Source organism: Crocodylus siamensis, chromosome 2 (assembly GCF_052110815.1).
Source record: "Crocodylus siamensis isolate JL-2025a chromosome 2, ASM5211081v1, whole genome shotgun sequence".
Taxonomy (NCBI): Eukaryota; Metazoa; Chordata; order Crocodylia; family Crocodylidae; genus Crocodylus; species Crocodylus siamensis.
This window is the reverse complement of record NC_143396.1, coordinates 18303969-18317271: the sequence shown is the minus strand read 5'-3', so window position 1 is coordinate 18317271 and position 13303 is coordinate 18303969. Positions and strand designations below refer to the sequence as shown.

Sequence of the window (13303 nt, the reverse complement as noted above, 5' to 3'; positions counted from 1 at the left end):
TCTGCCTTTGTCCCGTCTGCAACAGCTCAGAGGTAGGCAGCATGTGGTCTGCTAGCTAATGCCGAGAAGTGTCTGTGAGGGATGGGGGGGATGCCTGCTTAGCAGAGAGTGGGGAGGAGAGTGGGGAAGCAGATGCCTGCAGACACGGCTGTAGCTGTAGCCAGGGAGCAGAGGGGAGGGGCCAGCCCTGCTGTGGAGCAAAGAGCCCCGCCCAGCCCAGAGAGCATGCTGGGATGCTGGGGTACTCAGATTTAACTTAAACCAGCAAAAAGTCTGGGATAGACATTGCATAAACCAGTCTGAGCCAAATCAGCGAAGTCTGGTACTACATTCAACCAGGTTTATCTCAGACTGGTTTATGTGCATTGAACATATGTCCTGTTACAGGTTTAAGTCAGTTTCTGATCACTTAAACTGGTTTATGTGTAATGTCTTTCCCTAGCCTTAAATGGGGCTAGTGGTAGTACCACTACCACCCCCACTTGTTATACACTTGCTCAATCATCCAGAAACTGGGAAATGTGGGACTGTCCTAATTATTGAGCTATGGAATCATTCTCCCTCTTGATCAGTAGCAGTAACAGTGAACAATGCTTGATATTACATGGTATGTATAATTACATTCTTAGTACTACTACTGGTGTGACATGAAATTATTCATTTATTAGATTTATATGCAGCCCTTTCCAAAAAACTCACAGAGACTTATAGGGGATAAGGAAAAAAAAAACCTTAAAAAAAGCAGATAAAATATTAAAAATAATAATATAATAATGAAAACTGTACTATCAAATTTCAAAATGGAATTTCATTTTGAAGTAACATTTTAAAAATGTTCCTTAATGAAATTTTAAGTAGAAACTTTTAATTTATTTTAGTTCCAGTTTGGAATGTAAAGAAATTTCAAAATGTCAAAAATTTCCTTTCAAAAGGAAACTCCAATTTTGATTGGCTCAGGTGGATTGACACCTCTTTTTAATGTTTTCTTCCTTCCTATTGATCTTATCCTTTGTTAGTTTTGTGGTACCTGTTTTAGACTTGGTATCAGTTCAAATGGGCTTATAGTTCTAAAAAGCTCGTTTTTAAAAGTGGATCACTTTCTTTTGTAGGATCTGCAGCAGATCTTTGTAAAATGGCCATGGTTGAGATTTTTACTTCTGTTGCCCTGTCTCCAACTTTAACAGCCAGGTTAGTACAAGAATGACTGCAATTCTCTGTTTAATTGTAGATAAGAGTAGTTGAGATGGAGGTCATTTAGGTAATTTTTTTTGCTTTATTTTTGTTTCATTTAATAAATCTGTTGTGCCTATACTTTACTGATACTTTTTTTCTGTCACGTGATTCCACGCAGTTGAAGGAATATTCCATATGCGTCTGTTTCTTTTAACAAGTAAGGACCAGTGCTATTACTCAAGAGGAAAAACCTGCAGCATCGTTATAGGCTCGGCAGTGCTACGTTGGATAGCACTACAGAAGAAAGAGACTTGGGGGTCATCATTGACCACAAGATGAACATGAGCCTCCAATGCGATGCTGCGGCTAATAAAGTGACCAGAAAGCTGGCTTGCATCCATAGGTGCTTCTCGAGCAAATCCTGGGACGTCATTCTCCCCTTGTACTCGGCCTTGGTGAGGCCACAGCTGGAGTACTGCGTCCAGTTTTGGGCTCCACAATTCAAAAAGGATGTGGAGAAGCTTGAGAGAGTCCGGAGGAGAGCCACGCTCATGATCAGAGGTCAGGAATACAGATCTTATGATGACAGGCTGAGAGACATGGGACTCTTTAGCCTGGAAAAGCGTAGGCTCAGGGGTGATCTGATGGCCACCTATAAGTTTATCAGGGGTGACCACCAGGATCTGGGGGAACGTTTGTTCACCAGAGCGCCCCAAGGGACGACGAGGTCGAACGGTCACAAACTCCTGCAAGACCGTTTCAGGCTGGACATAAGGAAGAATTTCTTTCCTGTCCGAGCCCCCAAGGTCTGGAACAGTCTGCCAGCGGAGGTGGTTCAAGCACCTACATTGAACACCTTCAAGAGTAAATTGGATGCTTATCTTGCTGGGATCCTATGACCCCAGCTGACTTCCTGCCCTTTGGGCAGGGGGCTGGACTCGATGATCTCCCGAGGTCCCTTCCAGCCCTGATGTCTATGAAGAAGACATTTTTATTACCTCATGCTCCAGTAGGTGTTTGGATAAATCCATCCAGATATACTGGGCCTGGTTCTAAAATGTGATGAGCACCTACAGCTCCATTTGAATTTAGGTCAATAGATGTTCAGCACCTTTGAAAATCAAGTCTATTGCACAATGCAGTTTGAACTTCCGTGGAAGGGAGGGGTTCTGGTCCTTGCCCTTGGTGCCCCTCAAACAGAAGCTACCTCACTGCTGTTCATCCACTTCATCCAATGAATATTAAGTGCAAAGCGTACAGAAGCTTTTGGAAGAACCAAGTTGAAACCCCCTCTTTCACCATTGCACGTTTGAACTGTTTTTTCTGTGGTTAAAGCCTTAGGAGTCACATGGCATCATGCTGTGTCAAGGCTATTCCAGTCTACCCAGAATGAATGCAGTCAGACTGGAGGCTACTGAGCATGCACAGGGCAAACTTAAGTATTCATGAGCAAATAAAATCCAGACTGTGAATAAATGCCAAAAATTGCATTTGTATGGTTATGTAAATGAAGGTAGGTGTGTAAAGACAAAATGAGACTTAGTCCAATGTCTTTAATGGAACCCACTTCCATGCAGAAATGAATGGACAGAGCCAATCCCTCTCTGACCTTAATATTGCCCCTATACTAGGATGAGGCAGACCATAGGGTTTGAACAAGTAGAAACCATCTTGGTTTAGGTGACCAACACCAGGGATAGCATCTACTGGGTATCTGTGCCGCTCATGCAGTCCAGCCTCAAAGGGCTGATGCACCAGTTTCAGAAGTCGGGCTAATCATTTTATATTTAACAACAGATAGTAAGATTTCCTGAAAGATGAAATTCCCATAAAAGTATGGGGTAAATTAAAAATATGGAGCACAGAAACAGCATTAATAGACATTTATTTACACACAATAGCTCTGTGTTATTTAATCAGTGTAAAGTAATATGCAAGAGACGACACCCAAATTATTTCAGTATTACAGATATTGTAATATATGGTTAGAGTTCAAAGCATAAAACAAAAGGACTGCATTAACAAAACATACAAAATATAAAGCCTCTTGCTATGACTAACCTCTTTCCAATTCTTGGACAAAAGACTAGTGACCCATTAAAAAAAAAAGAAATAATTTGATCTAAATCTGGAATAGGAAATAGACATTTGGCAGGACATTCTGTATGTAGCCAGGGAACAATCTCTCTCTGTCTTAAATACTGTATGATGTACTGTTATCTATTACATTACCTTTGGGTCAGGTTCTTCGCCCCTTTTTGCTGTTGCCTGAGCTCCACAGTCTGGTTATAAATTCTTTCCATGGGCATAATGGTAGGGTCAGGATCCTAGGACAGATGCCCAACACCAAGCAGCGTAGGGGCAGGGAGGGAGAGGACAAGAGAATATCTCTGCTGTGCTAGTTTTCATCTGTGAAATAAGCCTTTAGGTAGTTAGAGGGAGCAGGGCAAAACCACAGGTTCTGACTTACAAGAGAGACTGGAATGGTGCCCCCATGGGAGTCTGCCATGGGAGTCTGCGTGGCTGTAGGAATAGCAGCTGCTGGGAGAGTGCAGAGAACTGGGGTCATGCCAAGTAAGACACTACCCCCTTGGCTTTCCCGCAGTCATTATCTGCCTTTAGGGGCCATAACCAGCTGATGGCAGGTAGAAAAAGCCCCAGTCCTAACCTTTGCTAACTTATGCTACAACTGAGGGAGCTGTAACTTGGAACAGAAATGTCTCTGTGCAAAGCATAGTATCAGACAGTTTTGCCTTGCATTCTTTCACAGAGCTGCCCCTTTTAAAGAGATGGTGTTACCAATAGCTGGTAAGGCACAATACATGAGGAGAAACTATTAGGTGTTGAAATTGCTTTACATTGCAAAAGTATAGGGAGAAGTGCCACCCTACACTTCATGAAAGTGTCACTGGCATTGTGTTCCAAAGTTTGTATTATTCATATAGCATGCGTAGCAATAAAGAAAGATCAAGACATCTCTGGCAGTTGAGAGAAGCTGCTTGAAATGGGAAGTCTGAACTTCTGCCAATGATTAACAAGTGGATGGCTCAGTTAAAGGAGTTCCTCTTAACAGGTACTAATGGCACCTTCCTGTAATATTTAGTAAGCACTTAGGAGTCAAGTTTGTCACAGAAAACACAACATCTCTCAAACTGTAATTAGCAGCCTTTGCAGGCTTCCAGATAGGTCATTGTGGGCTGCTGGAGAAAGAGACTAGACTGAGACCCTGAAAGGTGGGTACCTGCTCAGCCAGCAGTTTGCTGGGCCATCTTTATGCAAGTCATTTCACTTCTTCCTGCTTCCATTTCCCTATTTGTCAGTGGGGGGTAATGGCATTGCTTTCGCTGAGGTGCTTTAGAGTTCCTGTTGAAAAGAGCTACAGAAGAATTAGGTACTGTTGTTGTTGTTGTTAGTATAAGCATCCCTCAAAATCAAAATGGCACAATCAGTCTCATGTTACTGTTACATCCTTTCCTATTAATTCTATTACTTGATACCTTGATCTATCGATACCTATACTTATAGCCTCTCCCTCTTTTTAAGTACTTTAATCTTTGTGACACCGTCTAACTTTGGGATAACTTTTTTTTGCTTTGAAATAACATAACCTGTCAGAACATTTTGAAACACTTTGCATAGTCACTGAGGGTGAAATGGCCAACTCGTTTTTCACGCCAGTCAGCAGTTTCTCCTGCAAGCAGTTCAACTGATTGCCAATAACCACAGCAGTGTGAGCAAAGAGTTCACGTTTCAGTTTCTAATCATTTACAGTTTTCTCAGATGTAGGTAGGTTTTTCAGGATGTGATCACTAACAAAACCCATTTCTTCCTGATTACACTGTATAAACAGGTCCTGGTAGGTAGGCAGAAACCTCAGTGCTGCTAAGCTAAGGCTAGGACTGATTCTTCTGTTCCTTAAAGGAACTGAGTTTGCACATCTCTCCTGTAAAATAAATAAATAAATAAATAAAAATCTAGTATTCTCAAGTAAATATTGATCTCTGGTACCTTTAGCCATCTGTTATCACAGCACTTGACTGCACTATAAGCAAATAGCTCTTTTAGACTTTTAACTTTCATCTTGGATTTTCAGATATACAGGCCATTCCCCTGTCTATTTGGGCAGTGGTTTTGCTTTGGGAGGTGGGGAAATAAATAAGGGCTCTTAATTCTACTCCAGAGGTGACAGTTTGCTGGTATCAGAGGTAGACATATTCATCATCTTGGTAGCAGAAGGAGGCAGTCCTGAGGTGTTCTTATTACTGCCATAGAAATTAGCAGTGTGAACTTTCCAGTAGCTGCTGTCTACATTCAGTAGGGGAATGAAAAATCCTTTTGTTCTATGTTTAACGTGGCAAATTTCCTATCCCTCAGGGTTCAGAAATGCTGCTAGTAAGGCTAGTCATTACTTTCCTTCTAACATATAGGGATCATTTGTGGCAGTATTATCCTGGATCCAGAATGGGGCCACAGAGTAGTAAGGGGGCTCCAGAGCTTCCACTGCAGACTTGCACAGGACTAGCTAAAATATAGCTCTTTTTTTTTCTAAACTAAATATGTTTCATATACAGAATATCATAAATACCCCTAGCAAGAAAGACATTCAGGATCTAATGCATTTTAAAATGGCTCCTTGTCCTTGTAGCTATCCACGTCATTCAGAAAGAACAAATATAATTACTTCATTAAAAATATGTATTAGCAGGTCACTTTTTAGTTTGGTATGTTTTAAGCTACTTAGGCATCCTGTTCTGCATGATTTATTCACTGAGAGAGCATACGTTTTACATGTTAATTGGATCATAGTTACAATGTCAAAATGTCCTGGCCTTTGCAATTAGTGTGTGGTTCAAATAATATTCAGGAGGCATCCCAAAAGCAGAAAATATCTTCAGCAATAGCTTTTAAGATAAAAGCTTCTTGGATTTTGTATGAAGAGAAACTTGAAAATTCTAAGAAATCATACAAAGCTACCGTAAATGTATTTCTTATTCTTAGCAGCAGGATGATCTTATCTGGATTCCTTTCATGATGATCTACAGCAGTGAAATAACAAATGGCATCTGTAAAGTCAGGCATGAAAATACACTGAAATTTACTGTGGGGAGCATGAGGAATGCCGCACTGGATCAGACTCAATATCCTTCTGGTCCAGTAGACTGTTCCTGCCAATGGGCAGTACCAGATGCTTCAGAAGAGGATGTAAGAGCTCTACTGTTGGCATTTGGGAGATAATCTTTTCCCCATGTAAGATTCATTCGGATCTCTATCAGTTGGAGAAGGCAATAAGCTCTGAGGCCCAAGATTTAAAATTCTTTCCAAAAACATGTGTTGTCATTTTTTATGTTAATACTGCATACTCATGCTATTCAGTTCTTGGCCACAGTGACTCCCTGGGTTCCACTATTCAGTTATGCCTTTTGTGGAAAAGTATTTTCTTTTATCAGGCTTTAGTTTCTCACCTTTAAATTTCATCGTATGCCCCTTTGTTCTCCAGTGATTAGGCAATGAGAATAATAATTCCCAAATTTCCTTTTTTCTCACGGTTGTATATTCCTGTATCATGTTTCCTCTTTGTCATCTCCAATCAAAAGAAAATACTGTATTTATCCCAATATAAAATGACCCTGATTATAAAAAGACCCCCAATATTTAGATTATATATGTGGAAAATTTATAAATTTGTTACAATGTTCCATGTATAGAATGTAATTGTTGGAGGTTTGCCTTGAATATGGCCGCCTCCCACTGCTACAGCAGGGAAAATAAATTTGGGTGGAGTCAAGTGGCTCCCTTGCCCTCTTGCCCCCTATCCCCAACTTCTTTCCCCTGCAGCCTCTTCTTTACTGTCTGACTCTGTTCTCCCTGACCATGTGGAAGTGAGAAGCAAATTTGAAAACACTGACCTAAAAATAAGCATGCCTGTAGTAACTTTGCATTGAGGGAAATTACTAGTGGTACATACAGACTTAGTTCATCTAAACTGATGCAGTTTACCGCTTTTGAAATCACTGCAAGGTTTTAGCTCAGGTATACCATAAACACACTTTTAAGCAGCACTTCTGATTTTTTTTTTAATGGAATTTTTTTTGTATCCCAGGTCAAATTAAGCAGATAGGCCAGATCAGTTCCAAATCCTTTGAACTGTTCAAGAGCCATATGTGGTCATACTACTGGCTAGGATCCTCCACCGCAGTCTTTTCAACCTGGGGCTTCAGATACTTCCAAATCTTTTGGCAGGCATCCTAAGTGCAGGTGCAAGCTCAGAGGCTTGTGGTTCAGAAGCCCCCAGGTTTCACTTGTCCTAAGCCATACAGCCACAGGAGCAAGCTAGGGAGAAATCTCCCATTTCCATAAAATCAGTTTGTAGCCAAGATCCTCCCACTGGAAGCTGGCCAGTGGGAAGCTAACCATGAGGTTCTCATAGGGAGTTCTGTCCCAAAGGTGTACCCTCCATTACACAATGATAATTTCATTACCTTGGTCATGTTATTTCCACTGCCAGAGAATCTACCACAAAGATAGGTTAGTGATCTTTTTGGTTAAAAAAATATGTGTGTGTGTGTGTGTGTGTGTGTACACACATAGAACTTAGATATTTAGTTTGTAGTCATCTTTCATCACATCTTCACACACCCCAAAAAACCCCCATAATCCCACTACAAAATATGCACCCATCCAAAAGTCTGCCGGCTTCCCTAGCCCAATCCCACAGTCCTCTTAGTCCACGCCCCGGTTATGGGGTTTCAAGTCTCAGCTCCCACTGGAGGGCCCGCTGCTGCTGTCTTCATCCCTGTTATCCTAGCCAGTTGTCTCAGTGTCTTTTTCACTGTCCACTTCTGCGCTGGGGGGTGAGGGGAGTGTCTTGGAAGATTCTTGGCTAAGTGTCTTTTTGCCAGGTGGCTTTGGCCTTGTCCTCACTGTCCTCTGCTAATGATTTCTGGTAGTAGAAATGGAGTTCACTCAGAGCCATTTTAACACAGTCTACCACCTCTAGGTCCATGTGCCTGTACATGAGGAAATTCCTGGATTTCCACAGGGCACTCCTGATGTGGACCACAAAGTGACTGAAGCAGATCAACAGGTTCCCTTGGTATTTGGACGGGTGCCCGTATGGTGCTGCCACTTTGGTCAGCTGATTGACCCCGTCATTGCTTCACAGAGCTGCTTTACTTTTTTCCACACCTCCTTGGCATAGATGCAGAGCCATAGGAGGTGATCAGTCATCTCGGTGGCTCCTTGGTAGATAGCCCTCGGGCAGCTGGGTCTCCCCAGCTGCCTCTCTGTCTCTGAGCCCTCACCGGCAGGGCTTGGTGGGCTATCAGCCAGTTCAAGTCTCTGTGGTCTTTGTGCAGGCTGGGGCTGCCAACTCTGACTGAAGCTATTCCTGGAGATTTTTTTTTTGTAGTATGACATAATGTCATTAATAGGGGTGCTCCAATAGAAGTTTTTTGGGCCGACACTGACGGCCTATTTTTAATGAGCCATATCAGCTGATACCAATCCAATTGCTGATATGCAGCTGGGCAGCTTGGAGAGCAGTGTCTGGCTGGTAAATCTGTTGTGGGGGAAGGGGCTAGGGGGAGGGGGTATGGGGGGGCAGATCGAGGTCCCCGCAGTGTGGGAGGGAGTGGGGCAGGGCCAAGTGGCAGGTGCTGCACAGCTGGGGTGGAGAGCAGGACAGAGCCATGAGTGACTCTTGTTGGGGGGGTGGCAGCTCCCACTGCTACATGCACTCTGGGAGTGCATGGGGAGGCATGTGCCCCCAGATCTGTGTGGGGCGAGCTGCTGCTGTGGGCTGGGGCTGGTGGTGGTGCCAGGCTCTTCCTGGTGGTGGGCTGGACTGAGCTGGCTTGGGGTGGGGGAGGTGGTGCTGGGAGGGCGGTTTGCAGCCACCCCAAAATTTGCCATGGCCCCGCTCCCAGCACTGTTAGCCTGCCCTAAGCGTAGCCCTGCCCCCCGCTTCTCCCCCACCAGGAAGAGCCCAGTGCTGTCCCTAGCCCCAGCCTACAGTGGCAGCCTGCCTGTGCCCTATGCACCAATCGGGGTGTAGGTGCACGCCCCCATGCCCTCGCTGGGGTGTATGGAGCAGTGAGAGCTACATCCCCCAGATGAGCTGCTTGTGGCTCTGTTCCACGCCCACCCTGGCTGGGCAGTTCCTGCCCCTACCCCTGCCCCAATCCCTCCCTCACCACTGGAGCCTCGATCTACACGCCTCCCCACATGCCTCTTCCCTCACACTAGACTTACTAGCCAGACCTGGCTGCTCTCCACACTGCTGGGCTGCACTCCTGCGTGCTGTGCTGTGGCTGCACACATACACAAGGTGTTTATCAGTGATATTATCAATCACATCAGCCAGAAAAAGCCAACTTCCAATACTGTCATTTTTCCTTATATCAGTGCCAATCTGATATGTGATGTATTTTATTCAGATGGGCTGCATTAATCTGTTTTTGTGGTAGGTTCCCCCATCACATGAGAGATTTTGCAGAGCCCTTCCTGAGACAGTGGGGGGTGTTTGTGCCAACCAGTGGCAGACCATGGCTCGTGGGCCCACAATTGTTCTACAAGACCCAGAACAAATTGCGTAGCATGTACAGGCTGCAAAGTGCAGGCTCCACAACTGTGGCTAACGTCCAAATGATACAGGAGATGGTGAGAAACAGAGACATCATGTCATCTATGGACTTGCTTTCAGGTGATGCTTGTCAAACCATGTGGAAATGCATCTTCCTCAAGGACATGCATAAAAACCACAGAGACCTGAACTGGCTGATAGCCCACTGAGCCCTCCCAGTGAAGGCCCAGAGACATAGAGCAGGGCAAGTGGGGAATCCAAACTGTACAAGGGCAATATGCCAAGGTGCCACAGAGACTGTCAACCACCTATGGCTCTGGTCATACACCAAGGAGGTGTGGAAGAAGGTAAAGCAGCTCTGTGAAGTAGTGACGGGTTGGACAGCTGTCAAGAGAGGCATAGGGCAGCCCTGCTGCTCGGGTGGCTGGGGCGTGTTCACCACTGCCACAAACTTCCCTGGCAGCAGTGGAAACTTGGGCCCACACAGTCAATTGCCACCCACCCTCTTGGCAGCACATGCGCAGTTGGCCAAGAGAGTTACAGACAGACAGACAAAGCCTTTAATTGTATATAATTACAAAAAACTTTATAAAAAGGTCCTCCATCAATATTTCAGCCTTTTGGCCAAGATCAAATGTTAGTACCATCAAATTTTGGCATCAAGGGGAGGGTGTCAGCGTTGGCTCTGGTATTGTAGTACTTCCAGGCCCAGTGCCAGTTCCCTGCAGCAGGAACACCTGTCCTTCTTAAGGGACACCCCTTCCCTGCCCCCCCCCCCCCACACACACACACTTCCCTGCAGTGGACAGTGGAAACACCTTTCTCTCTCTCTCTCTTTCATATTCTTGGCACCAAAGGCAGGGTGTCAGGGCTGGCTTTGGCCCTTCAGATGCTGGCCTGGTATTGCAGTACTTCCAGGCCCAGTGCCAGTTCCCTGTGGAGGGAACATTTGCCTGTCTTTTTTTAAGGACCAAAACAAACCCAAACCATGTTTCCATCAGTATGTTTGCCCTATATATGTTGTATTTTATAGTCATCCTCAGTGTTTTCTGCATTTAATCAGCTTCATAGTTGGTTTCCATTATTGAGCTCATGCTTTCACAGCAGTTTAATATAATCAGTATATTTAGGTTTCCTTGTGGGGAGAGACCCCATGTTGATTGGGGGGGCGGGGGGGAACTCCTCTTATATTCAAGCAAATATGGTAACCATATTCTTTTTCAGTCTTACTCTTTAGTTAAGAGTGTTTTATGATTCCTGTTCTACAATTTAGAAAAACATTTTTTGATCAACTGCTTTCAAGTTCTCAGCTGTCTGTTATAGATGGTAGGATGGATGATTGCTTTCAAATACCTATTGGAGAGGAAATGGACTATAGGTTGATATGATAAGCCTAATCCAGATTCGTAAAATAGGTTTGTTGGGATGATATGTCTGCTGAATGTATGCCCCAAAGATGAGAGCAATGCAGAGTACTATACACCAATATTTTTGACAGCAAGGATCCATAGGTGCTTAAATTCCAGCTTCACACATGCACTGAAGCACCTCAGTCTGAGCAGCTCGACACCTAGTTCCTGCCTAAGTTTTTTTTCAGTCCAGATTCAAGAGCAAGCAGTACATAAGCCCTGTGTAAATCCTGAACTGTGAGCACACCTTGCTGACTCTAGCAGCACTGAGTTTAAAAGAGAATGCAGCCATTATACTTGCTATATTCTTTTGCCACTGCCTGTCTTCATAATAGCCTGATGGCTAAAACACTTGGCCAGCAAGGAGCCCTGTGTTCTACTTCATCCTCACCCGCCCCACACGCAGCTTTGACTAAACTGCAGAGAAGGTGAAAGTTCAGAAGTGTCTTTATTCTTGGATTTCCGGTTGGCTCATGAATGGCCCCTGCTCAGCATCTGAACTCTTGCAATTGCCCTTTAGAGGATCTAAGATTGTCTACATCCTGTCTCCAGTGTGTACATAGTTGGGGCACTCTCAAACGCACCTGATTTGGCTCCCACTTGTATGCACTAAACCTGGAAGTACAGTGGTGAAGCCAACTTAGGTACTCCCTTGGCTGGTTTTGAGATCATGGCAGTAGCATAACTAGGGTGGGGCAAGAGGAGTAGTAGGTGCTGATTGTGAGAGGGCACCAGAATTGGCCCTCACAAGTGTTTGCCATGGTAGGGGCAGCTCTGCACTGCCTCTGCTCAACCACTGGAGCCAGGCAGTGCAGCACAGCACCAAGCAGTGCATCTATGAGTAGGGGAGGTGGGGGGTGAATGGCGTGAGCAGAACGAAGCTCTCCCTTTCCCCCCACTGCCCTGCAGGAGCCTTGTATATACTGGGGGGGGGGTATTTCCAGGGAGTCCAGCTGCTCCTGGGATTCTTCTGCATTAGGAGCAGGAAGGTAAACCTTCCCTTCCACTCGCCCACATCCCTGCCCACAATCCACAGTGGCTGGCATGCTGCACCCCATTCCCCTCTCACACTATGCAATGCATTCAGTGAGCTGGGTATGCCTCTGAATTGCTACCATATCTGGCATGCTTCAGAGCAGCTGCAAGGGGCTGCTCTGTGGGGCAAGTTTCAGCGCCACATTTCTGGTTCTAGCCTGCAAGCTAGATCAGATGGGCAGGGTATGTGTGAGAGGTCTCGCTCCACAAGCACACTTACATTAGAGAGAACACAGGTGTCTAACCTCCTTCCTTTGAACTGCCCTTCTGGGGCCAGGCACCTAATTTGCAAGTATGGTGAAGGCACCAATAGGGTCAATCTAGATTTTGCCTGGTAATGTTTGGAATATATAATTTGATATGCTGGTAGTTAAATGTAAGGTTAATGATTAGGGATGTATTACTACTGTAAATGGGTGGAAAGAATCTGACTCTAAATATGGGCTGACTTTGTGAGTTATTTCTGATTATATAGTTCTGTTACTAAAAGGCTAATTAACCATTCCAAAAATAGTATGTTCAGTGCCTTTACTTAATATGTTTTCTGTGTTCATTAGAATATAAAGTAGTTTTTTACTGGAATTTTAGTACCAGAGCAAGCGTTGGGGTGATGCTCTACAAAAATGTGAAAGGCGAGGATTTTTATGGATAATATATTTTAATGAATGGACTGTATAGTTGGAAATGACATAAAACAATAGTACTCAAAAGCTTGTCTTTCTCAACTATACAGTTGATCCAATAAACGATATAAAAAACCTTTCCAGTAGTATAAACAGAGCACCTGAACATAAAGTAGGCAACTGTTGATCTTCTGGATCATGGTGTATGTGTAAGAGATCTAGTCAGATGCCTGATGAATCCACTTGCACGGAGTCCTATGACCATTGCACCAAAACCTTTGACGTGTATACCTAGGCAAGTATGGAGGAATGGAAGCTGCCCAAGACCTACCATCTTCCCTTTAGTCCATTGGGGCAGAATCCAGAGACCTGACCAAGTCCAGACTTTCAGTGCCTCAGTGGTTGTAGTTTTTGCCAGAGAGCAACAGATAAAAACTGCTGCTGACTGCCTAACTCCTCAGGGTAGGCGCTGAACATAAGGT

The 13303-nt window shown here is 44.4% G+C and overlaps 1 protein-coding gene across 1 annotated transcript in view; it reads left to right on the top strand.

Annotated features, from left to right (window-relative positions):
- The window catches only part of POLN (DNA polymerase nu), a 244747-nt gene that overhangs the window by 185284 nt on the left and 46160 nt on the right, over window positions 1-13303 (top strand). Inside the window, exon 22 of the mRNA XM_090035427.1 lies at window positions 1110-1188. Within this exon, the coding sequence (XP_089891553.1) occupies window positions 1110-1188 (79 nt within the window). The remainder of the gene's footprint in view (window positions 1-1109; window positions 1189-13303) is intronic.